Source organism: Moschus berezovskii, chromosome 8 (genome assembly GCF_049115385.1).
Source record: "Moschus berezovskii isolate FMDL1 chromosome 8, NW_MosBer_1.0, whole genome shotgun sequence".
In the NCBI taxonomy this organism is placed as follows: Eukaryota; Metazoa; Chordata; class Mammalia; order Artiodactyla; family Moschidae; genus Moschus; species Moschus berezovskii.
The window spans coordinates 72,031,639-72,056,676 of record NC_142467.1 but is presented as its reverse complement, the minus strand read 5'-3'; the positions used below and the strand labels follow the sequence as shown (position 1 = coordinate 72,056,676).

The 25,038-nt window shown below is 47.7% G+C and overlaps 2 protein-coding genes, 1 long non-coding RNA gene and 5 other non-coding genes across 9 annotated transcripts in view; 2 read left to right on the top strand and 6 right to left on the bottom strand.

Moving 5' to 3' along the window:
- Positions 1-592: 592 nt before the first annotated feature.
- Positions 593-665, bottom strand: TRNAV-AAC (transfer RNA valine (anticodon AAC)). Its single transcript has one exon. It is a non-coding gene; the product is annotated as a tRNA-Val (tRNA).
- A 4,891-nt stretch (positions 666-5,556) lies between these two features.
- On the bottom strand, positions 5,557-5,629 carry TRNAK-CUU (transfer RNA lysine (anticodon CUU)). The gene has a single exon. It is a non-coding gene; the product is annotated as a tRNA-Lys (tRNA).
- A 375-nt stretch (positions 5,630-6,004) lies between these two features.
- TRNAV-CAC (transfer RNA valine (anticodon CAC)) lies at positions 6,005-6,077 on the bottom strand. The gene has a single exon. It is a non-coding gene; the product is annotated as a tRNA-Val (tRNA).
- Positions 6,078-7,420: 1,343 nt separating this feature from the next.
- On the top strand, positions 7,421-18,394 carry TRIM41 (tripartite motif containing 41). Of its 2 annotated transcripts, none has more exons than XM_055429205.2 (6): positions 7,421-8,966; positions 13,225-13,320; positions 15,228-15,491; positions 16,036-16,058; positions 16,255-16,382; positions 16,803-18,394. In XM_055429205.2, exons 1-6 carry the CDS (start codon positions 8,157-8,159, stop codon positions 17,402-17,404), a joined length of 1,923 nt encoding a protein of 640 aa, XP_055285180.1. In that variant the 5' UTR covers positions 7,421-8,156; the 3' UTR covers positions 17,405-18,394. The 2 variants fall into 2 exon arrangements, with proteins under 2 accessions (XP_055285180.1, XP_055285181.1); XM_055429206.2 differs by having other exon boundaries at positions 7,422-8,966; positions 15,261-15,491.
- A 750-nt stretch (positions 18,395-19,144) lies between these two features.
- On the bottom strand, positions 19,145-23,863 carry RACK1 (receptor for activated C kinase 1). Its single transcript, XM_055429218.2, has 8 exons — positions 23,647-23,863; positions 22,318-22,489; positions 21,655-21,802; positions 21,303-21,398; positions 20,799-20,909; positions 20,256-20,396; positions 19,635-19,745; positions 19,145-19,258 (listed from the first exon to the last, which is right to left on the bottom strand). The coding sequence occupies exons 1-8, from the start codon at positions 23,753-23,755 to the stop codon at positions 19,193-19,195; spliced, it is 954 nt and encodes a 317-aa protein (XP_055285193.1). The 5' UTR covers positions 23,756-23,863; the 3' UTR covers positions 19,145-19,192.
- Positions 21,948-22,026, bottom strand: LOC129559647 (small nucleolar RNA SNORD96 family). Its single transcript, XR_008686594.1, has one exon. It is a non-coding gene; the product is annotated as a small nucleolar RNA SNORD96 family (small nucleolar RNA).
- Positions 23,327-23,394, bottom strand: LOC129559658 (small nucleolar RNA SNORD95). Its single transcript, XR_008686601.1, has one exon. It is a non-coding gene; the product is annotated as a small nucleolar RNA SNORD95 (small nucleolar RNA).
- Positions 23,864-24,075: 212 nt separating the features above from the next.
- LOC129558258 (uncharacterized) overlaps positions 24,076-25,038 on the top strand; it is a 50,241-nt gene continuing 49,278 nt past the window's right edge. Inside the window, exon 1 of the long non-coding RNA XR_016038046.1 lies at positions 24,076-24,244. This is a non-coding gene — a long non-coding RNA (uncharacterized LOC129558258). The remainder of the gene's footprint in view (positions 24,245-25,038) is intronic.

Below are 25,038 nucleotides of genomic sequence, written 5' to 3'. Positions count from 1 at the left end.
TCTCTGGCAAAACCAGGTGCTTTCCCGGCTGTGCTAACTTGAATTTCTCTCGGTGCCTGTTTCATTCCGCATTCTCCGTCCTTTAGCTCCGTCTGCTACTTCCTCGACCCCACATTTAGTCACCGTGTGTGACGTGTCTGAGGCCTCACCTGCAGGAGAGGAAGACACCAACAGGACCAGACAGTCAATGTGATTGTGATAGATGGTGAGGTCATTACTGTCCTCTTTCCTGTGAACTCTCTTTCCCAGCCTGACTTCCACTACATGATTACAACGCACTTCCTCTTGTACTTTTTACTATTTCATTTGACTTTGAGTGGCATTCCTGCCTTCTGATCTTCTAGGGTTTTAAGTTCTGTGAAGGATGAGTTAATCACAGACTACCTTCTCTTGCGCTACAGACCTAGAGATCCGGAATATACTCGCTTGAAGTGAACTGGTAACAGATTGGAAAAGAGAGCGGTAAGAATTAAACTGTAAAAGCTAAGCATACGTTTACGCACACACATTCCGGAGACAGATGACAGAACTTGACAAATCAGCTAGAAGAAAGTGATTATATGTAGCTGGGGGAAAACAGAAACACCCGCTCTGTTTCCGCCCGGTTTCGAACCGGGGACCTTTCGCGTGTTAGGCGAACGTGATAACCACTACACTACGGAAACATCTGACACTTAGCCCTTCCAAATCCTTTATAAACTATAGTCACTGTCACCGCCCAGGCCCTTCTCTTGCTGGGTCAGAGCCCTGGGAACAATTCTACTCTGGGACATCGGACCCCTGGTGGCCCTAGATAGCAGTGTTTGTCAAACTTGTGGAGCACGACCGGTTGGTAGGTTGTGAAATCAGTCAAGTTCAGCAATTAAAAAACAAAGGCGTGAATGAAAGCAGCGGGCCTCGCCGAAGGGAAGGTAAAACGTGGATAACACTTTTCATTATCTGTCTTCTAGGGAGACTGCTGATGCTGGGTAAGATTGAGGGCAGGAGGAGAAGGGGACGACGGAGGATGAGATGGTTGGATGGCCTCACCGACTCGATGGACACATGAGTATGGGTGAACTCCGGGAGTTGGTGATGGATAGGGAGGTCTGGCGTGCTGCGGTTCCTGGGGTCGCAAAGAGTCGGACACGACTGAGCGACTGAACTGAACTGAACTGAGGGGGACTGCTGCCGGGTTTAAGTTTTCACATAATTTGTGCTCTATTGATAGTTACGCTCTAAAGGATTCAAATACAAAGTACATGAGATTTGAATATATTTTCGTCAAAATATACGTTAAATACGAACAAGCAGCAATGAAATTAATTTTACATTTGCTTTCAGAATAACTATTTCTTAGGAATAATATAAAATTATTAAGAATAAAGGGGAGATTGAAACATATCAAATTTTAAGTCGATGTTACTTAAATAAAGCTGAAATTTTTATTAAATTTTGAAAATGTAGTGAAATCTCTTAAGTACCTTATAAAAATAAAATTCATCAATCCTAGCATTCGATGCCCAGAATTGGGATGAAATTTAATGTATATGTAGTTTGCTACTACTGCAGCAAAGTCACTTCAGTCGTGTCCGACTCTGTGTGACCCCATAGAAGGAAGCCCACCAGGCTCCCCCGTCCCTGGGATTCTCCAGGCAAGAACACTGGAGTGGGTTGCCATCTCCTTCTCTAATGTGTGAAAGTGAAAAGTGAAAGCGAAGTCGCTCAGTCATGTCCTACCCTTAGCGACCCCACGGACTGCAGCCTACCAGGCTGCTCCATCCATGGGATTTTCTAGGCAAGAGTACTGGAGTGGCTTGCCATTGCCTTCTCCGATATGTAGTTTACACGTATGCAAATTTAAGAGCAGTATGGATGGTTTAAAATACTGCAAAGTGTTTTTCTGCCACCAGCGCTGGTTCCCAAAGACCAAGGTAACCAGGAATTGGAAAAGAGGCTGAGTCTTACTGAGTAGGGATGTGTCTGTGACAGGGAAGCCCCTCTCCTTCAGAGCACAGGGCAGGAGACTCTCTTGTCAGAGTCTAGTTCAAGGTTAGCAATGGGACTGCAAGTGGCCCAATTCGTGAACGCGTTACAATTTTCCCTTCCTAAACCATAATTTGACTCTATGCATTTGTCCTTCCTTTTTTGCACACCTCCTCTCCCTTGGCTTCAGTGGAAGTTTCGTTGCTGTGTTTCCTCCTAATCGGACTCCTCCATGTACTTGAGGCCATCTCCCCGAGTGTCAGATCTCAGGTCACATTTGACCCACTCTCCTTCCCTGCATCTGTGACTCCAGTTGTGACCGCTCTCCACAAGCTTCAGATCCTCCTGCCTTGGACATGTCCTTTTAGACATCTCCCAACTTGTCCAAGACTGAACTGACTAAACCTCTCTCCTCCCTCCCCTACCATCCCCAATCTTCAGTATCTGATCTTGATTATTAACCCGTATAAAGCAGAAATCCAGGAGACCCCTTTCCTGCCCTGAGTACAAACCATACATCCAGCTCTTTTGCCACTTCTCCGGCTGGCTGCTGCCTTGACCCTGGCGCAGGCCCCTTCCTGTCTCGACTGTGGTTATGTCCTTTCAGCCCCTCTCCCCGAGGAAGTCTCACTTCCTTCACACCTCCAACTCTTCATTCCTGAAAGAATCCAAAACGTACATCAGAGTCTTTCTGCCTCTTTGACCTTTAAAGAGCAAAGATCCTACCCTGCATTAGCCTGAGGTCTGAACTGTTGAACGCCAAGAGCTACATAGGTCACTTACTAGCAAAGGGATCGGAGAAGGCAGTGGCACCCCACTCCAGTACTCTTGCCTGGAAAATCCCATGGATGGAGTAGCCTGGTGGGCTACAGTCCATGGGGTCACTAAGAGTCGGAGACAACTGAGAGACTTCACTTTCACTTTTCACTTTCATACATTGGAGAAGGAAATGGCAACCCACTCCAGTGTTCTTGCCTTGAGAATCCCAGGGTCAGGGGAGCCTGGTGGGCTGCCATCTACGGGGTAGCACAGAGTCGGACACGACTGAAGCAACTTAGCAGCAGCAGCAGAGGGATTCCAAATAAGACCTGGCCTGAGGGGCTTCTGTGGAATGGGTGGAGAGGAGAGAAAAGCAGAAATTGTAGCAAAAAGCTGGGGAGGATGTGCCCTCGACTTGTTGGGAGACAGGGAAGAGAAATGTGTACATTTTGACTTTCTCTTAATGAAAAAGTCAGAATCTTTTAGGAATGCTTTCCAGTCCCAGTAAAGGTGGTTTAAAAGAAAAAAAAGCCCTGAAGCAACTTTGCAGACGAATTTGCAAGCCTTTTGCAACATAAAATGCCAAAGTCCAAAGTATTTCAACGCTGGATTGTTTAGACCCCTCAATTCTGAGAAAAAATGGTAATAACAGTAACTCCCCAGGGATGTGTGAGTTATGACTGTACTAGGAACTCTGTTTTACCAGCTCTGCCCAATTCCTGTCTGCACTGTCTTCAGAGGGTGTCATGCTAAACTCTCCCTAACTCTTCCTTTCCATACACTTCTGAAACTGAAGGTGATCACCATCCTTCACTTAGCAAGTTTAATAAACCAGCTTTATATAATCAGCCGACTTCTGTTGTGGTCTGGTATGTATGTGGGGAGACTTCTACAGATGGAAAATAGGAAATCAGATGAATTTACAGGACTGAGGAACAATAAATGTTAAAGAATGACTTCATGTGAAGTTAAGGAAGAAGCTGGTGATAAGACCTGCTGAAGATGTTCAAGTTAGGGTCTTTTTAAAAAAGGGCATTTTAGCTGGAGAGGATGTGAAGAAAAGGGAACACTCTTACAGTGTTGGTGGGAATATAAACTAGTACAGCCACTATGGAGAACAGTATGGGGATGCATTAAAAAAACTGGAAACAGAACTGCCATATGACCCAGCAATCCCACTGCTGGGCACACACACCGAGGAAACCAGAGCTGAGAGATACATGTACCCCAGTGTTCAATGCAGCACTGTTTACAATAGCCAGGACATGGAAGCAACCTAGATGTCCATCGGCAGACGAATAAGGAAGTTGTGGTACATATACACAATGGAATATTACTCAGCTACTAAAAAGAATGGATTTGAGTCAGTTCTAATGAGGTGGATGAAACTGGAGCCTATTAAACAGAATGAGGTAAGTCAGAAAAAAAAAAAACACCAATATGGTATGTTAACGCATATATATGGAATTTAGAAAGATGGTAACGACGATCCTATGTGCAAGACAGCAAAAGAGACACAGATATAAAGAACAGACTTTTGGACTCTGTGGCAGAAGCTGAGGGTGGGATGATTTGAGATACTACCATTGAAACATGTATATTACCATATGTGAAATAGATCACCAGCCCAAGTTTGATGCATGAAACAGGGCACTAAAAGACATTGCACTGGGACCACCCAGAGGGATGGGACGGGGAGGGTTGTGAGAGGGGGGATCGGGACAAAGGGACACATGTACACCGGCGACTGATTCATGTCAATGTATGGCAAAAACTACAATACTGTAAAGTAATTAGCCTCCAATTAAAATAAATTAATAAAGAAAACAAAAAGTATTTTTTTAAAGAACGTGAAGACCTGTGGTAAGCATATCCTCTAACACTGACCAAGTGCCTTTTCCCGGAATAATGTGTTTGTCAGGTCATCAGTCTTGCTGCTGCTGCTGCTAAGGCGCGTCAATCGTGTCCGACTCTGCGACCCCATAGACGGCAGCCCACTAGGCTCTTCTGTCTACAGGATTCTCTAGGCAAAAACACTGGAGTGGGTCGCCATTTCCTTCTCCAGGTCATCAGTCTTCGAACTCTGTAAATAAAATGTATCATGATTTTAAGATTAAAAAAAGTGGGGGGCATTTTAACATTCCTTTTGTGTGGGGTGAATGTGGAGACTAGGATGTGTAGGGCAACAATTCAAGAAAGATAGACTCAGTGTTAAGCTTAAAGAGAATATATTGAACGTGAGGGCTTCAGACTTCGAAATAGTGCCGCGGCTTTAAGAGCGCTGAATACTAACCTCAAAATCACCTGGTAAAGTGGTCGCCAATCATGGGGCCCTGGGTTCATACCGCAGTTTCTGGAGGAGGGTTTTCTCGTAAACACATGAATTTGTCGCCCGGTATTTAACCTTCACTGTCAATGGCAAGCCACTCCGGTACTCTTGCCTGGAAAATCGCATGGACAGAGAAGCCTGGTGGGCTGCAGTCCATGGGGTCGCTACTAGTCGGAGACGACTGAGCGACTTCACTTTCACACATCGGAGAAGGAAATGGCAACCCACTCCAGTGTTCTTGCCTGGAGAATCCCAGGGACGGCGGAGCCTGGTGGGCTTCCGTCTATGGGGTCGCACAGAGTCGGCCACGACTGAAGCGACTTAGCAGCAGCAGTCCCCTTGGAGCTTGGTGCACTCATTCCATCTGTTCTGTAGCTCAGTTACTGGCGATCATCAGCGAGAAGATGGATCCCAGAAGGGTCTCGGTCTGCTGCCCTTACATTGGGGTGTGCTGCCCTTACATTGAGGTCTCTTTTATTGTCTCATTTTCCAAAACTAACCATCGCCCAACGTGGGGCTCGAACCCACGACCCTGAGATTAAGAGTCTCATGCTCTACCGACTGAGCTAGCCGGGCCACCGACAGAAATACGTATTCAGTCCCAGGAGACCAAAATTCACAAGCAAGGACGCAGATCGCTACTAAACAACTACAAAAGTACTATGGAGCTCCTACTGTGCTCCTGGCAAAGGGATATGAAATCTACACCCCCTCGACGTGGGCCAGCTGGCCATGCAGGCTTCCGAGGGGAAGAGCAAAGAGATTAGTTGAGGTACCAGAACCGAATTTTCACTGGAGCACTTAGGTAGAGTATTGCCTACTACATTGCCGCTTCACTGCCTGTCTCCGAGAAACAGAAATACAGGTAAACACAGACACACGCAAACACGTTTTTGATGTGAGGTGTTCACTCTACAGGACACGAGAGAGGTAGAATTGAGAAGTAAAATTTGTTTCCGCCCGGTTTCGAACCGGGGACCTTTCGCGTGTGAGGCGAACGTGATAACCACTACACTACGGAAACGCCCACGAAGGCCTGCTCGCTGATTACTCCCTCAATCTACAAATGGCCCCTACTGGTCAGGATGAGACAGAACAAGATTCCAAAGGGACATGGGGCTCCCTTTAGGGGCCGTCTGAACCACGTTCAGGTCTTGTGGTGCCATTTATCTGCCACAGGAGCGCTTGCAGTTCCTGGCACGGCCTAGTACATAGTTTATGCACGAAGATTCGTAGTTTTGGCGCGTTCCGACCACCACTTTATAAAGCCCACGTCCTTCTGGGTTTCCACAAGAGGCGTGAAGCGCCTCGAGATCAGGGTCAATTCTGCGTGCCCAGTTCTGGCATCGCGCAGCGCCCTACACTCACTAGGGAGTCCCGTAACTTTCCCCGCTGTTTTTAAAAGATTTTTTAATTAAGCAAGATTATGTTTTTTTAAAGACATCAAGTATTATTTCTATCGCACAAATAATCCATTTATCTTAGATGCTCCAGGTACCACAGCAGCATCTTTACTGATACCGTTCTACATCCTATCTAGGATTCTCTCAAGTATAACCCAATGCCGCAAAGCCAGTTTGCCCCCCTGCTCCTAGACTGCGACTCCACGAAGACAGACCTCGAAGTATTCTGGCGTGGAGTACAGCTCAGAAAGAGTTGAAAGACTCAACAGCACTTGGGGGGTGGGAAACAAAACTATTATTTTTTTCTTTAAGGCAATGCATTGGCTTGGTTCAAGTTTAAAAGATACAGAACATTTACAGAAAACTGTCCTAGATAAACTAGTATTCATCCAGAGATAGACAACAACGATGATAATGATGTATAGCTAAACCTTGTATCTCACTTACTATGTGCTAGGCAATATTATAATAGTTTTGCACGCCAGTAATTTCACTAAACCCTCTGAGATAGGAACTACCTTTATGAACTAGCACAGGACTATAAAGCTATTACATACATTTAACATCTTATCCCCCTCCCGTCTTTACAATTATACTCTACACATTGTTTAGCACCTTGTTTTTTTCATTTGTACATTTTGGGGAGGATTCCCTTTTTTACATCTGAACTGTTTCACTGTGTGAATGTGCATGTCATGATTTGCTACGGTTCCTTTACTGATGGCAGTTAAGAAAATTCATCTAAACGAAGCGACAGTGACCGATGGTAGTTTCTACAAAGCGTGTGGAAATGCCAACTGCAGCGGGGAGGATGTGAAGGGTCTCCGGTTCCACTTCCACCGCACTTCTACAGACCCCGCCCCCTAGTCAGCCTCTGACCGACTCTTGGAGTCTCCCAACAACAAAGTCCTTCGCCTAGATGGGCCGGAAGTACTTCAGGATTCTCACAGACACCCGCACTTCCCATTTCCGGCATCTGCCGTGGGGAGTTCCTGCTGCAGTTCTCCGTGTCCGGTCGGTAGGATGGCGCCGGGCCGATACGGTCATAGCATTGAGAGTAGACGGGCGCCATGCCCTTCCAAAGTCCTCCGAAATTTATCCCCAGTGGCGGGCGATGGGGGAGGCCGGGCTTTCAGTTTCGTCTGCGTTCCCCACTCCCTCGCATTACAGAGTCGTACGCCTCCGTCCTTCTAGGCCTCCCTCCCTGTTCCTGAGTGCCTGCTAGAGCGTCGCCTCATCGTTTCCTGTCATCTGGGGGCCCGGGGCGGGGAAGCGGGAGGAGAAAGGGGCGTAGCGTGATCTGGGAGGGAGCTCGCGATCTTGGGTGGTTAGCGGCACCGGAAGTGTTAGGGGAAGCCGGAAGTGAGGGGGCGGAGCCAGGAAGTGAGGAGGGGCGGGGGTTTATGAGGAGGCCAAGGGAGCTTAGGGGCAGATTTGCACTCAGGGCCACCTGAGGGACTTGGGGGTATCGCTCAGCTCTGTCCCCTCCCCTTTCAGGGACTCGGTTGTGGTCTGGGAGTAGGGAACTCTGTGTGCAGGGTTGTGTTGTCGGGAGGACATTTCTTTGGCTGCGCTTGAGGCGAGGTGTGGAGGGGCAGGGCTGGGGGTGGGGCTGGGTTGTCAGGGAGTCTGAGAGGGAAGACCCCCCCCCGCCCCCCGCCCCCCACCACCCGTCTATACTGGCTGACTGGACACTTAAGATGGCTGCCGTTGCCATGGCACCCAACCCTGTGCAGACCCTTCAGGAGGAGGCAGTGTGCGCCATCTGCCTCGATTACTTCACGGACCCCGTGTCCATCGGCTGCGGGCACAACTTCTGCCGAGTGTGTGTAACCCAGTTGTGGGGAGGGGAGGATGAAGAGGACAGAGAAGAGTTAGACCGGGAGGAAGAGGAGGAGGACGCAGAGGAGGAAGAAGTGGAGGCTGTGGGGGCCGGTGGGGGTTGGGACACCCCCATGCGCGATGAAGACTATGAAGGCGACATGGAGGAGGAGGTCGAGGAGGAAGAAGAGGGTGTGTTCTGGACCAGTGGCATGGGCGGATCCAACTGGGACAACATGGACTACGTGTGGGAGGAGGAGGAGGAGGAGGAAGACCTGGACTACTACTTGGGGGACATGGAGGAGGACCTGAGGGGAGAGGAGGAGGAGGACGAGGAGGAAGTGCTGGAGGAGGACGAGGAAGAGGAGCTAGATCCCGTCACCCCACTGCCCCCGCCTCCAACTCCTCGGAGGTGCTTCACCTGCCCTCAGTGCCGCAAGAGCTTTCCTAGGCGGAGCTTCCGGCCCAACCTGCAGCTGGCCAACATGGTCCAGGTGATTCGGCAGATGCACCCAGCCGCTGGTCGGGGGAGCCGTGGGAACGAGCAGGGCATTTGTCCCAAACACCAAGAAGCCCTGAAGCTCTTCTGCGAGGTGGATGAAGAGGCCATCTGTGTGGTATGTCGAGAATCCAGGAACCACAAACAGCACAGCGTGGTGCCATTGGAGGAGGTGGTGCAGGAGTACAAGGTGAGAGTAGAAGATGGGAGTTTAGTTGGGGTGGAGAAGAAGGAAGAGAAACTGGGGTAAGGAAATGGTGTCTTTCCCGTTCAAAGAGCCTCCTGTACTCTTGAGCTGATTCTCTTTACCTAAGCCCTTACTGGCACCAGGATGGTTAGAGTGAGAAGTATCCTGGACACAGACAAAGTAGACACAGTGAAGAAGACCAGGGAAGACTGGCTTCCTCAAAGGAAATCTGGTGATGTCATATCACTGGACTTTGTCTCTTGGGGAAAAGCCTCTGCTGTTTTGCACTTCCACTGTCCCTAAGTTATAGAAATGCAAGTGACAAACCCTTAGGGCTTTACCACCAGTCTTATTTAACTGTGACTGACTCTTAAAAATCTGTCCTTGATTAAAACCTCTTAAAATGGAAAGAACTTGCTCAGTCACAAAGTTCTGGCCAACTCTGCGACCCCATAGACTGTAGCCTGCTAGGCTCCTCTGTCTGTGGAATTTTCCAGGCAAGAATACTGGAGTGGGTTGCCATTTCCTTCTCCAAGAAAGAGCTTGGGCCTCAAAGTGCTCTGAGGAACAGAAGTGTATATTGACTACTAGTATCAGACTCATATGCTCTGCTCCAAGATATGGCTTTGTTTTCCCCTTGAGGAATTTTGTTGGATCTGAATCATTCTGGTGTACTGGACAGGACTTCTTACCTTTCCTGGGTATTTAGAAAAGAGGGATAGGCTTTTAAGTCAGAAGATCTGGCCCTTAGTCTCTGAATGTCTTTGAACTTTAATTTCTCCAGAATTAAAAGTTAATATTTACTGAACACTTACTATGTACCCCTGCACTGTACTAAGCACTTTTTCATGGACTGTCTCATTTAAAATTGAAAATAACCCTGTGAGTTTGCTACGGTTTGTATTCCCGTTTTACAGATTGGGAAACAGAAGGGAAACAGAACCAGAGAGTTGTAAGTAATATACACAGGGCCACACAGTTACTAGTAACTACATCCCCCCGCCCCCCGCCTTTCCTGGCCTATACTGTTTATAACATCACCACTATTTTGATATCTTGTTTGATTTTTCTGACATGTGACTTTTCTCCTTGAAGTTTGATTCTAGTTTAGTTAGTGTCTTTTTGGACACAAGTAAAGGAGACATGACTGAGCGACTTCACTTTCACTTTTCACTTTCACACATTGGAGAAGGAAATGGCAACCCAATCCAGTGTTCTTGCCTGGAGAATCCCAGGGATGGGGGAGCCTGGTGGGCTGCCGTCTATGGGGTCGCACAGAGTCGGACACGACTGAAGTGACTTAGCAGCAGCAGCAGCAAAGGAGATTTGTGTGAGACACAAATTTGTGAGATTTGTGAGACAGATGGTAGAAATAACATTTACCAAAGGGCCAGATGGTTTGTAGAAGTGGAACCAGGAGGAGAGGGTAGCTGCTTCTGTGTAGTCTGCACAGAGCTTTTATGTTTTATGACTTGTGTTTTCATAATCTTCTACTGATTTGTACAGTAACTTCATTTGGGTTTTATTATCATTACCCCAGTTTTAGAGTAAGATGTCTAGAGCTTCTCAGCTGGGAGTGGTATGTACAGTTAAGACAAACCTACACCCCTTATGACAAGTAACTGTTCCTCCCACAGAGTGATTGTCAAACCGGGCTGATTGTTCCAGTTATTAGTGGTGGTTTTCAGAAGTACAGTGGGCCCTACCATCATTGATTCTGAATCACTGACAGGGAGGGTTATCTTTAGAAAGCCCAGGCTACTATGGAAATCACTGCACTGGTACTACCACCTGCCTTTTAGGCCCTACATCATTAGGGGAGATTGTGAGCTCCTTTTGTCCTTCCCTTTTGTATCCTCTTGGCTTTTAGTTACCTGTACCCATCAATGTGTAGTCACTTTATTAACTGGATCCCAGGATGGCATATCCATGGGGCATTCCATCCCTTCTCCACCCTATCCTTGCAGAACTCTTCTGAAGAGCTTCTGAAACTGGATTTTACTTTGTGTTAGCCGTAGCTGTTGAATGCCAGCCCAGTAGAACTCTGAAATTTGAAGAGGCCACTAAACACAAAGTCTGACATTAACTGATCAGTAAATGTAAATACATAAGTTTTATTATGTCTGACTCATTTGAGTCTCCTCTTCTAAATTATAGGGTATTTTACAGGCAGATAGTTTCTTTTCAGATACATACACTAACTAGCACTAGCTTGGCACAGTGTTGTTTTATAGAAATATTTCTTTATTGAATAGGTAATAATGCACAAATGATATATAAATAAAGCTTCAAAAAAGTTAAAGGTTCTTGAAAATTTCTCTTAAATGGTACTCTATTTGGATTCGTGTATGAGTTTTTTGTCCATAATTTAGGAAAAATATTAAATGAGAAATATAAGCATAAATTTTTAATTAATAGAGTTGAAATTATTGACCCTACTGGAAAAAAGTAGAAAGTAATAGCAAAAGGCAAATTTTTGTGTTGTTTATGCTATTTTTATGTTATGGATTGATTGTAATTTTACTCCGATTTTTTTCTTCAACTCCTTAACCTTGCAATGACTACCTTTTGTGCTCTGGGTCAGTAACCTCTTTAGATCAAGGGTCATTATCAGATTGTCATTGGCAGCTTAGGCCTGGGTAGGGAATTCTAGATAACATTTAGTACTGATCTTTTGCTCTGTGCCAGACATTGTGCTAAGCATTGTGTCCACAAGGTAGATTCTGTTATTCCTAGTTCCTTTTTTAATATGAGGTAACTTGAAGCATGGCTTACTTCAGGTCACCTGCCTGCATTCAGGTTCGGATCAGAGTCTAGGCTTGAGCTCTTCTAGGCTGTATTACCCCCCCCAAGGAAAAGGAGGCAGAAAGGCAGAAGTAGAAGGCATAAAAAAGGAAAGGGCACAAAAACCAGGCTTATCCATTCTGGTCTTTAAAGCACAAGATTCTGTTACAAACGATTAGAACACAGAGCTCAAGTGCATTTTTGTTGCACGAGTTAAAACTTTAGGAGGAGAGTGTATTTGTTTTCCATTTAGCAAATAACTGAGTGGGAGAGAAGCATAGAAATTAAAATAAGTGGGGTCCATGCTCCCATGAGCCTGTGTGTCCTAGGGACAGAACACATGTAAGTAATTACAGTGCAGGGAAGTATTGTAAAGGTGTATTCATGTTCGTTGGGATCACAGAGGAAGTTGGGGATGGGGAGTATCAGGGGCATGGACAGGTAGCTGGGTTTTAAAGGAAGAATGCCTTGGGCTAAGTGTAGAAGGGCAGTCCCAGACAGAGGGATTAGCATGGATAAAAGTATGGAATTATGCTCAGGAAAAGATAAGAAATTTTATGTGACTAAAATTAAAGATTCTGTGTTCAGGAGGTGTAGGAGGGGAGGCTAGAAATGAAGGTGCAATGAGAGCCTTATATATTGCAAGTCATAGAGAACTGTTGAAAGATTTTTAGCATAGGCATAAAATCATCATAAAAGTATTTAGAGTTGAAAATTATGAGGAAGATTGCTTATGAGGAGGAAGGAACCATATGTAAGAGCATTCATATGGAAAGACTTTGTGCACCGAGGGGCTCAAGCCATGCTCACTCCCACCTCTTGAGTGTGGTGTTATGTAGTCATCAGGATCCTGCTGCTGCTGCTGCTAAGTCACTTCAGTCGTGTTCGACTCTGTGTGACCCCATAGACGGAAGCCCACCAGGCTCCCCCATCCCTGGGATTCTCCAGGCAGGAACACTGGAGTGGGTTGCCATTTCCTTCTCCAATGTGTGAAAGTGAAAGTGAAGTCGCTCCGTCGTGTCCGACCCTTAGCGACCCCACGGACTGCAGCCCACCAGGCTCCTCCATCCATGGGGTTTTCTAGGCAAGAGGACTGGAGTGGCTTGCCACTACCTTGTATTTATTATTTTGACCAGGCCGAGTGGCATGCAGGATCTTATTTCCCTGACCGGGGACTGAACCTGGGCCCTATGCAGTGGAAGTGCAGAGTCTTAACTACTGGACTGCCAAGGAAGTCCCAGAATCTTAACCTGCAGACTTTGTACATGAGTTCAGGAGGAGGGTTGAAAGCCTTTGTCATCATCTGAAGAGAAGAAAGGGGAGGAAGGGAATTTGATGCTCATTTAATACCTGTAATGGGTATCAGGCTTTGAGCCCAACCCACTGCAGGGAGAATGGGGGATATGGCCTTTGAGGGCAGGTGCTTCACCTATCCAAGACTTCTAACCTTCCTTCCTTCCGTTCTCCGTTTCTTTAGGCCAAACTGCAGGGGCATGTGGAACCGCTGAGGAAGCACCTGGAGGCTGTGCAGAAGATGAAGGCCAAGGAGGAGAGGCGGGTGACAGAGTTGAAGGTGAGTGAGTGTCCTTGACAGGGCTGACTGGTTCTGTGGTTAGAGCAGGAAAGATGGGCTCTCACAAGTGGTGACTGGGTCCTCTGAAGAGGGACAGCCAAGGCCTGGGAGAGTAGTAGACACCTTCTTGGGTTGTCTGTGAGGAGAGGGGGTCTTAGCAGCTCAAAGAAAGAGTTAGTTGCTCAGTCGTGTCCGACTCTGCAATCCCATGAACTGTAGCCCAACAGACTCCTCTGTCCATGGAATTCTCTAGGCAAGAATACTGCAGTAGGTTGCCATTCCCTTCAGGGGATCTTCATGACCCAGGGTTTGAAACCAGGTCTCCTGCATTGCAGGCAGATTCTTTACCATCTGAGCCACCAGGGAAGCCTTAGCAAATCAAGAGGCATGTTTATTCCTAGGTTCCAAAATGGAATGAAATAGGTTTAGTTTGGAAAGGGCTGGTCCCTGGCTCAAGGTTGCTGAGCAGGTTTACCATCCCATACACTTAACCCTAGACCTGCTGCCCCATACTATCACTCCAGATAGCACAGATGACAGAAGAGGGCAAGGCAAAATTCACATACCAGCTGTCAGAGAAGCTCCAGGTTCCAAGACAGATGTCAGGTGGTGGGCAAGGCATGAGTGAGAGGAGCATGAGTAGAGGAATGTCAGCATTGCAGAGACCTATTATCTTCTAGTCTGGTGTTTTCCAGCCTTTTTTCATTATTGCTTACCCCTCCCCATGGAGTATTTTTAAATATTTTTCCCCTAATTCCAACCCTTTACTCTTGCCTCTTTTTGTAAAGCTGGTAGGCACTGGAATGACCTGGCTATAAGCTTTGGGCACCAAGCCAGGCATCCCTCCTATCTGACGTCTTCCCGCATCTCTCCAGTGCCTGCCTTCCTGCCAGGGTGGCTGAGCCTTGCCACTTTCCAGGACCCATGTTCATTCATTGCCACCTATACATTAGGGACTTTGTTGCTGGGCACCCAGTGGTGGAATCTTGAGTCTGGGAGTCAGGGAGTGTCTTGCTTCTAGCCTCCTGCCCAAATTGAGATTTTTGGGCTCCTGGGGTTCAGCACTGTCAGGAACTGAGTTTCACTGGGACAGAGAGTGAAACTATTTTCTTCACGCACTTGACCAGCCAGGACTTCCCTCCCACTCTGGCCTTTTAACTCTTTTTACATACCCTTAAGAGTGTCTCCAGCTTATATCTGGGCGAAAAGTGTGCTGATCATCCAGGGTTGCCCTGCCGAGGCAAATGGAGTGGGAATGGGTAGAGGTCTTCTCTCTTTATATATTAACTTTATCTACATAATATTTTTGATTTTGCCTCGTGGCCCATAAAGTGTAAAATCTTATCTGACCCTTTGTGGAAAATTTACTGACATCTGACCTAGAAGGATTGGGTGACTTTCCCATAGTCATTAGTGGAATAGCCAGGACCCTGATTTTGTATCTTGATTCCTGAATTTTTTTATTTCAAAAACTTCTCACCAAGTACCTGCTCAGTAGTTGGCACTGTTCTACAGTCTGAGGACCCTGTGGCAACAGAGTTTATAGAGCAGTGGGGAAAGAGGATTTTAAAAGATACTCCAGTGTAAATATAACCTTTCAAATTGAGGCATATGCCATGAGGAGATACGATATTTATGTAAGTGACCCTGATTTAGATCTGGAAGAGAGAGAAGACTTTTCTCAGGAATATTTAAGCTTAGACCTGAAGAAAGAGTCAAGTAGCCAAGGTGGAGATAAGCGTTGCAGGCAGTGGTTGGTGAGTTTGGGACCATTGTGCCAGGAGCATGCTAAAGTCAAGAGATGGGGAAGGGGTCAGGGGCTCTTTTCCATTCAGAATGTAGGGCTCCTTTGCCTTGAATTGAGGGGCAGCAGTTACCAAATTGGAGGTTTGTTTCTGTGTGTTGAGGTGGTATCCACCATCCCCTTTGCATCATCCCAGAGCCAGATGAAGTCAGAGCTGGCGGCTGTGGCCTCAGAATTTGGGCGGCTGACACGGTTTCTGGCCGAAGAGCAGGCAGGGCTAGAGCGGCGCCTCCGAGAGATGCATGAAGCTCAGCTGGGGCGTGCAGGAGCAGCGGCCAGCCGCCTCTCAGAGCAGGCTGCCCAGCTAAGCCGCCTGCTGGCTGAGGCCCAGGAGCGAAGCCAGCAAGGGGGCCTGCGGCTGCTCCAGGTAAGCAATGGCCCCTTCCTTGTTCACCCCCCAGAGCCCTGTGTCTGCTGTATCAGGCGGTGCTTACCAAACACCTGTCCAGAGCTACCTCTCTTCTCACTGGGAGGAACCCACAGTGATTTAACCCGAAGAGTAAAAAGGATTTTTGAGGCTGGAGACAGATACGTTGATAGTGAATGTGGTGTGTGATAATTGTACCTCATGAAAAGAATGAAGATTCAGTTTGTAAAGGGATTTTAAGGGTTTGGAAAATAATTTTTGACATTAACATCTTGAAAAATAGGACCAAGTCATATTGTGAAAATTCTTTTACTGGGGCTGTAAATTCTGTTGGGCTCACAGCAGGATGAGTTAAATTAGGCATAATGAGTCATATGGGTGATTGAGATGGATGCATGTTTATTGAAGGCCCTGTATATGCTTTCTCACTCACTGTTCAAGTTCAGTTCTTTCTCTGGCTGGAATCAGATGGGGAGAAGGGAACCATCCCTGTGCAGCTGACTCTCTGTTTCTTTCTCCCTCTCCCTCTTTTTGTTATTCCCAGGACATCAAGGAGACTTTCAATAGGTGTGTTCTCACCCTTTATCCTTTGTGACCCAATGGCATCTGGTTCCCCGTCCCTGCATCTCTTGGATATCCCGCTCCTCTCCTTCCTTCCCCAGGACCTGAGTTTCTGCCTCCTGGACCCTCTCCTTCCCCTCAGCTTCTGCTATTCCCTCTGGGAATATCATGGTCCCACCCCCTGCCCGGTCCCCTTCTCCAGGTGTGAAGAGGTACAGCTGCAGCCCCCAGAGGTCTGGTCCCCTGACCCGTGTCAACCCCATAGCCATGACTTCCTGACAGACGCCATCGTGAGGAAAATGAGCCGGATGTTCTGTCAGGCTGCCCGAGGTAGGGAGGTCACCCATTCGACCTTCCTTTGCCTTTCCCTTCACAGACCTGAGATTGGGTTCTGAGGGGAAGTTGGGCCCTGGGGGAATGGGTGCTGAAACTGGAGCAGGATAAAGGCAGGCCAATTGGGGCTTCAAGCCAAGAGCAGCTTTTGTTCTAGCCCAGGTGGGTGTTGGGGAGTAAAAGCCAGGACCAGAGGGAAAACCTGTCTGGTGTCCTGAAAACAGAGTGGGGAAAAGAAGTGGAGCCCCTAGGAACTTGAGCCCAGACTCTGTTGGGGCAGGGAGCTGAAGACAGCTGGATGGTGGGGAGGGTGAGAGGTGGAGGGGGAGGGCCGCAGGAAAGGCCAAACTTTGGAGTTACCCACTAACGGGGAGCAGTCGTTCCAGCCCTGGCGTATTTGTCCTCCCTCCTCCCAAGTGGACCTGACGCTGGACCCTGACACGGCTCACCCGGCTCTGATGCTGTCTCCCGACCGCCGGGGGGTCCGCCTGGCAGAGAGGCGGCAGGAGGTTGCTGACCATTCCAAGCGCTTTTCGGCTGACTGCTGCGTGCTGGGGGCCCAGGGCTTCCGCTCTGGCCGGCACTACTGGGAGGTAGAGGTGGGTGGGCGGCGGGGCTGGGCGGTGGGTGCTGCCCGTGAATCAACCCATCATAAGGAGAAGGTGGGCTCTGGGGGGTCCTCTGTGGGCAGTGGGGATGCCAGCTCCTCTCGCCATCACCACCGCCGCCGCCGCCTCCACCTGCCCCAGCAGCCCCTGCTCCAGCGGGAAGTGTGGTGTGTGGGCACCAATGGCAAACGCTACCAGGCACAAAGCTCAACGGAGCAGACACTGCTGAGCCCAAGTGAGAAACCGCGGCGGTTTGGCGTGTACCTGGACTATGAGGCTGGGCGCCTGGGCTTCTACAATGCAGAGACTCTGGCTCACGTGCACACCTTTTCGGCTGCCTTCTTGGGCGAGCGTGTCTTCCCTTTCTTCCGGGTGCTCTCCAAGGGCACCCGCATCAAGCTCTGCCCTTGATCAGCCTGCCACCCGCATGGGCCCCTCTGGTTAGCACTAGGTGGGCGGGTGGTGGTGGAAGGTGGCCCATAAGTTTGGGGGCTAAAATGCTCCTGTTCCTGCGTTGCTTCATGCTCCTCCTTTGACCCCAGGCCCCTGCTTCTACTTCTAGGAGTCTGATAAACTCTCCTAGCCTCCAGCTCAGCTTTCTCTCACCTACTGGGTCTGTTCAACAGGTCTGCATGGGTCCCTGATGACAACAGCTGCCTGATGTTCCCTTCCTGTCTGCCCAGGGATCTGAGTTTTTGAGTAGGGGATGAAGGGAGGTTGTAATCTCATTACTAAACTTCCCTTTCCCCATTCCTGTTCAACTTTCATGTCAGTTCTGAGGCTGGAGGATTTGGGCAAGACTCATGACAACCCTCATTCCATTTTCTGATGCAAATTTTAGCTAAGGGATTTGGAAGCTTTTTTGGGGGAGGCAGGCTGGGAAAAGGGTAGAGCTGGATAATCAACAGTCTACTCTCTGGGGGAAGTAGGAAGGATTCTAATTTTCCTTCCATCCCCAATTTCTACCTCCATAGACTGGTCAGAATTTAGCTTCAGTGAGATCTGGAATGGTCGACATGATGGAAAACTACATACGTCATCCAATTATTTCTTCCCCCTTCCTTTTTCAGCACTCATCTAGGAGCAAGGCTCCCCCCCAACCCCCACCCCTCAGGTCTTTTCACTGCCAGGCTCCTTTCCTTTTCTGTAAAATCCCCTTGTCAGTTTCCAGCCTCTCTTCATATGCTTAGTTCCCTCCATTTGGTGAGCCCTGGAGGGGAGCCTTGGGACAGGGATTTGAATCCCTAGGAGAGCCTTGGGCAGAATCTATTTTTCTAGTAACCCTTTGCCTTCTGTCACTTATCAGCTTTTGTCCTCTGCTTTGATGGCTGAGGTCAATTTTATGCTCCTGGGAGAAAAGGAAGATGGGTTGTGTTGTGGAAATAAAAACTATTTGCTGCTTTTGTGGAGTCCATTCCTTTAGCAAAGTAAGGTGTTGCTAGTGGTAAAGAATCTGCCTGCCAATGCAAAAGAACAAGAGATGTGGGTTCAATCCCTGGGAGGGGAAGACCCGCTGGAGAAGGAAATGACAACTCAGCTACAGAGGAGCCTGGGGGGCTACAGTCCATAGGGGTTGGAAACCAGAGTCAGACATGACTTGAGTGTGCATACACACACAAAGGAGATGCCACAGAATGGAGGAGTGGTTAATTAGATCTTTGTCAGATGTGATTGGTTCAACAGAGCGAGGTAGAAATCCTACCACCCTCCATCTGGATCCTCTGCCTAGCTTGTTATTGGCAGGCTCCTCAGGTCTACTTCAAGATCATCTGCCACTTTTCCACCACTGCTTGAGACTTTGGTTTTCCTAATAATCTCCATACTGTGGCCCTCATGCCCAACTCAGGCACACTACATCTCCAGTCTTTTTATGTAGCGCATCTAGTTGGAAGTCACAGAAGTCTCTGAGTTGGAGAATATATATATGGGAGACCTCAATGTGCCACACACCTGTCATTTAGCTGCCACCTGAGGAAAAGCCACCATCTCCAGATCATTACACCTAATTTTAAGTATCTATGTAAGATGAGTACAAAGGAGTCCTTGCCTTAAAGGACTAAAACAAACCTTTTTAATCAAAGCCCCAGTTTGATACAGACTAGACTAACTTGATGACTCAAGTTTTCAGAGAAAGACACTCAACTATAAAAGTCAGAAAACCAGTTTTTTTAATTTTTTAAAGCTCTGCCATGTTTGTTTCTAGCGGGTGCCGATGGTTACCTGCCACACTCGCACCAGGTTGTCCGTGTAGCCAGCAAACAGGGTCTGTGAGGGAGAAATGACAACATTAAGTTAGAGCCATGCAATTCTACAGTCCTGTTAGTGCAACAAAGATGACCATTGTTTTAAGATGCCCACTCTTCTACTATTCACAGGTGATTATGTATTCCTAGAGGAAGCAACAGCTGGTCGTAAGGATTCACAGGTTGTAAACTGATCAAGTTAATCAAGGTTTTAATTGAAGACAGGTAATCACTGTCCCTCTACAATCTTCCTACTGACATTAGCACATGAAGGCTATCTGTGTTCACTGGCAGTTATCCAAGTCCCGCCAAAGGCAATCACTTATGTCACTAGTTTTGTAACTAGCAGAAAGCAAGAAAGGTTAAAAGCTGAATCACCAGAGGATAGACCCACTTACCTGGCCATCAGCAGACCAGGCCAGAGAGGTACACTGGGGAGGCTCTGCCTTACTGCTGGTACTGATAACTTCTTGCTTCAGTTCATCTACAATGATCTTGCCCTCCAAGTCCTGGGGAAGGGATAAAACTAGGGTTAAGGACACTTGGCCCTTTCATGCTATTATCGGTTTCTAAAAACCAAGACAGACAAGTCCCCTCTCAAATGCCCCTTTAATTGTAATTCAGTAATTCTTAGCAGAGAATTACTTTCTGCCTCTTTGGGGACCCTTGGCAATGCCTAGAGGCATTTTTGTCACTACAGTTTGCTAAAGGCATCTTGTGGGGAGTAGAGCCTGGGATGCTATTAAACACCCTAAATGATGCACAAGACTGCCTCCCCTCCAACAATGGATTACCCAGACCGAAGTGTCAATTGCACTGAGCAGATCGCTACAACTGGTCTTCCTTTTTTTCCCAATCCCAAATTACAATTCATCCTTCTTGGGTATCCATTGATAGCATGATGGTTCTGGAATTGTTTAGGAAGTTCAAATCCCAGCAGCGAGTCAGAAGACACATTGTACAACATTGCCAAGGCTTGTATAGTCAGGTATCTGGCCTCAACTGCAGCCCACACTCACCCAGATCTTGATGCTAGGACCCGTGGCAGCACAGAGCCAGTAGCGGTTGGGACTGAAGCACAGGGCGTTGATGATGTCCCCACCATCTAGTGTGTAAAGGTGCTTGCCTTCATTGAGGTCCCACAACATAGCCTGCCCATCCTGGGTGACAGAACACAAATCAGGGAAATAGGACTTCTTCCACATGTTAATCCCACCCATCTTGCCTCAAGATGCTGCCTTTATTCTTAACTGCCTACCACAGTATCCTGACTTTACAAAAAATTAACGAGTATCAACAGTTATCTCTATGTAAGATGACACTTCACCAATCCTACAAGAACCTGACTTCAAAATGCATCACTGTAAACTCCAAAAGCACAGGATTCTAATCTCATCAACAGCTTTAAGAAACCAGCTTCACATAAGACAATCTCTTAATGCCTTAACTACGTCATTTTCAAAATATTTCTGAAGAAACATTTACCCCTGGACTGCTATCCCATTATCTTAAGTATCCAATTGTTCCCCATTGATTAGGGTACTCCTGTGTCTATGAATTACCTTGCCTCCAGAAGCACAGAGGGATCCATCTGGAGAGACGGTCACAGTGTTCAGGTAGCCTGTGTGGCCGATGTGATTGGTCTTCAGCTTACAGTTTGCCAAATTCCATACCTAAAATTGTGGGTTAAAGGTGAAGAACCTGGGCTCTGGATCTACCAAGGTCAAAAGGGCTCGGGTCAAAAAAAAGGCATGGCATCATGCTTAAAAGGCATCCATGGATAGGACAGCCAATTTCCATTCTATCAGTGATAAAAAAGTCAAAGAAATTATCTTGGCCACTTAAGGAAAAAAATGCTTTCCATGTTGTCACCTTACCAGGGACTCTGGGCTCCCAATTAGTTACTTTAGACCAAATATCAAAAATTAATGGCCTGTACTGAAAAAGTATCAAGAGGAAAATGGTCAGTTAAGGGACAAAGCATTCAAAGTTAATTATGACCAACTGGGAGGCAGTGGGAACACATTCTAGTTGGTAAAGGCCTTACACCCAGGCTCCAAGCTCACCTTGACCAGCTTGTCCCAGCCACAGGAAACAATAATGGGATTGCTGCTGTTGGGTGAGAAGCGGACACAAGACACCCACTCTGAATGGCTTTCATCCTGCAGAAGATGAAATTAGGAGAAACTGTCTTGTCTCATGAAAACTCCAGACCCCACCCTTCCCCCTCAGTTATGTGGGATATATATTCAGTATGTTGACAACCTGTATTCATACTTCCAGAACCCAAACCATTTAAGATAAGATAGAATCCCTGTAGGTTCCAGATGAGGCTAGAAATCACCATATAAAAGCACCAGTTAAGAAGGATGGGGGGAAATGTTCAACATGTGGTCCCTGCATGTCCCTTTACTTTACCTGGACAGTATATTTGCATACACCCAGAGTATTCCATAGTTTGATGGTTTTGTCTCGGGAGCCAGAGACAATTTGCCGGTTGTCAGAAGAGAAGGCCACACTCAGCACATCTTTGGTATGGCCTACAAATCGGCGAGTGGTGGTGCCCCTGAGAGGGAGGACTTGGTTACTCTCTAGACAGACTCTGCAAACATTCTCCCACAGTCAGACTGTTTCCCTGGGCTGGTTCCTCACCCAATGGAGCTGCCATGGCTTTGATAAACAGCAAGCCCTTGGCCAAGAATATGCCAGAGAATCCCTTCAGAATTGCAGGACATGTCCTCACTCCCATGTGGGGATTGGCTGACAATGTCATCTGTCATCACCAGGATCCTCCATTATGCCTGACCACCCAAGACTGAGGTCCCAATATACAGCATGTTCAAACATGTTGCCTACTCCCAAGTGCAGTATCTGATAAAACTGCTAAAACACACCACTCCTCAGCAATTCGGTGTATCTAATTAAAATCAACGGGGAGGGAGGCCGAACAACCACAAACATCTTCTCCAGGTACTCTGCCTTACAGTTCCCAAAAGTACCCAACCACTACCCTGGGAAACCTGATGGTATCTACCTGCTTTCTACCCAGTTTCCCCCCAGTGCCCCAGAGCAGCTACTTGCGTTGTGAGATCCCAAAGGCGAAGGGTTCCATCCCAGGAGCCTGAGAGAGCAAACTGGCCATCTGAAGAAATGACCACATCACTAACAAAGTGTGAGTGACCCCGAAGAGCACGCTGTGGGATACCATAGTTGGTCTCATCTCTGGTGAGCTTCCACATAATGATGGTCTTATCTAAGGGCAGGTGAAACAAAAGAGAAGACCCAGTGAAAAAACCCCATGGCTCACCATCTGACCTTCTGGATCATAAATCAAGGGCATTTAGGGTTAGGGAAACTACCTAAAGGCCGAGAGAGTAGTTATTAGCCAAGTCCAAGTAACTCTAGTCAAGAGTCAAGAAGAGCTAAGTGGCACCCTGAGAATTTAACTCAGGTGTGTGAAACTTTACCAGGTTATGGATGTCCCTTTTGGAAATCCAAAACGATTCCACATCTATTCATTGGGCTTTCCTAGTGGCTCAGATGGTAAAGCATCTGCCTGCAATGTGGGAGACCTGGGTTCAATCCCTGGGTCGGGAAGATTCCCTGGAGAAGGAAATGGCAACCCACTCCAGTACCCTTGCCTGGGAAAAACCCATAGATGGAGGAGCCTGGCAGGTTACAGTCCATGGGATTGCAAAGAGTTGGACAAGACTGAAAGACTTCACTTCCACAACGCATGCACACAGCTGTGGGCCTCCTGAGACTACTGCTAAGGGATGCAAGAAGTACTAGCATTAGAAAAATCACTTTAGGCACTGCCTAAGGATTGGATGCTTTCACTGCAATGTGTTCCACTGAACAAACTTTCCTATTAAGTGCCATACATGATCGTAGCCTCAGATGAACTATTTTTAAATAGCGTGAACGCAAAAAGCAAGCAACAGGAAGTCTCCAAATGCAGTCAGGTACAGAGAGAATGAGAAGAGGAAAAAAAAAAAAATGGAAGAAAGGGCTGCCCTGAAGTAGCCGAGAGACTAGACACGAAGTCCTCCTTGAAGTCCACTTTTTAATAAGCAGAGGGTCTTGGCAGCAGCTCAGAAACAGCCTCTGGGTTTCAGCATAGTCACTCAGATGGCATGTTGGGATCATCACCGCGCCGCCAGACCCGAAGGCTCCTGGGCACACAGTCACATACACGGGTTTGAGAGCTAGAGATTAAAAAGGCCCCAGCCTTGCAACCCTTCCGGCAGCCAGCTGTTTCGGAGCGCGCAAAGTGGGGGACGCCTCATGGGTTTATCCGCGATGAGGCATGGGTACAGGTCAACTCACAGCCCACCTCGCGGCCCACAGGCCCAACCATGTGACGCGCGCAACGACCCCTGCCCCTTAATCCAGCACCTCAGCCCGTACCTCGAGAGGCGGACAATATCATGTCCGGGAACTGGGGAGTGGTAGCGATCTGGGTCACCCAGCCGTTGTGGCCCTTGAGGGTGCCACGAAGGGTCATCTGTTCAGTCATGGCGACGGAGAGTGCGGGTGTCGCCGCAGCGACAAGGATGGAGCTGGATAACTCAGAGAGGCGACCTGCACACCCGCTTTCACCGCGGCCCTGCAGAGGAAAAGAGAGAGCCGCCCACGCCGGAACCGGAAATACCCGCCCTCCCGAGCAAAATGGCGCCCGCCCATAATTCACTTCTGCTCAAGATGGCAGCGCTTTGTAGTTCAAAGGGAGAGAAAAGAAGGCTTATGGTCCAGACCGCTGTACAACGTAATTTGGTAGCACCGTACAAATTCCCTTATTAAACCAACATGCCTGAGTATTTAAAAAAGCTCCTTAAGGTTGGGGCATGATGTCTCAAAAGCGGCAGAGAGGAAGTACACGCCCCAGAGCCTAGTAAGGAGAGCCTAGTGGCTTCACTGGCCCTACGTGGCACAGCCTGAATCCCTCCCTTTCCGCTTGGTGGCTCGGAGGGCATCGCAGAGGGAGCTTAAGTTCATGGGCACAATTGTGAGTAACAGTGGGCAATGTGAATAATACTGTATTAAAATTTCAAAGTAAACTGTGTTCAGGTGAACTATTAAACTCTAACAGATTCCATGCGGGGACGGCGATTCTTCCCGCAAGAGGTTTATTCACTAATGGTGTTGGGTAAGGAAAGACAGTCCACCCAGGACTAAGGCAGGAATGGGTTACAGAGAGGAAAACTGGGAATGAAAGTAAGTTAGTCTGTGGGCTGCTGGACAATAAACTCCGCTCCCGCCTAAGCATGAGCGTGGAGAGCTCTCGCAGAAACTGAAAGGTCCCGAGGAAGGTTGGCTCGGGCAAAACCACCTCATATAGAAAGGTCCTTGCGTCTGGGCGTCCAGGCGTGCCCAAGTATTTTTTTTTCTGTTTGTCACATGTATTATTTTCTCATGAAATGAGATTGGGAATAGTAGTACCTACCTCACATGGTGTGGAGAGTATATTAGATAGGCAAAACACCCAGAAAGATCCCTGGCAAAGTAAATGCACAGAACTTAGTGAGCACCTCTTGGCTACCAGATGCAATTTTAGGTCTTGGGAACATAGCTGTGAACAGGATAAAAGGGACCTGTTTCTTTGTTTTTTTGAGTTTACATCCAATCAGATGGGGGAAAGAGAGCTCAAGGGGGAGATTTTTAACAAAGAAAGATACGGGAGAGAGCCTTGGGGATTTATGGGTGGATGTTCCAATCGGAGGAAAGAATCAGTGCAAAAGTCCAGAGCTGGAGCGTTGAAGGCCCTGGGGACCAAACCATTGCGATGGAGGTGGGGGCGGG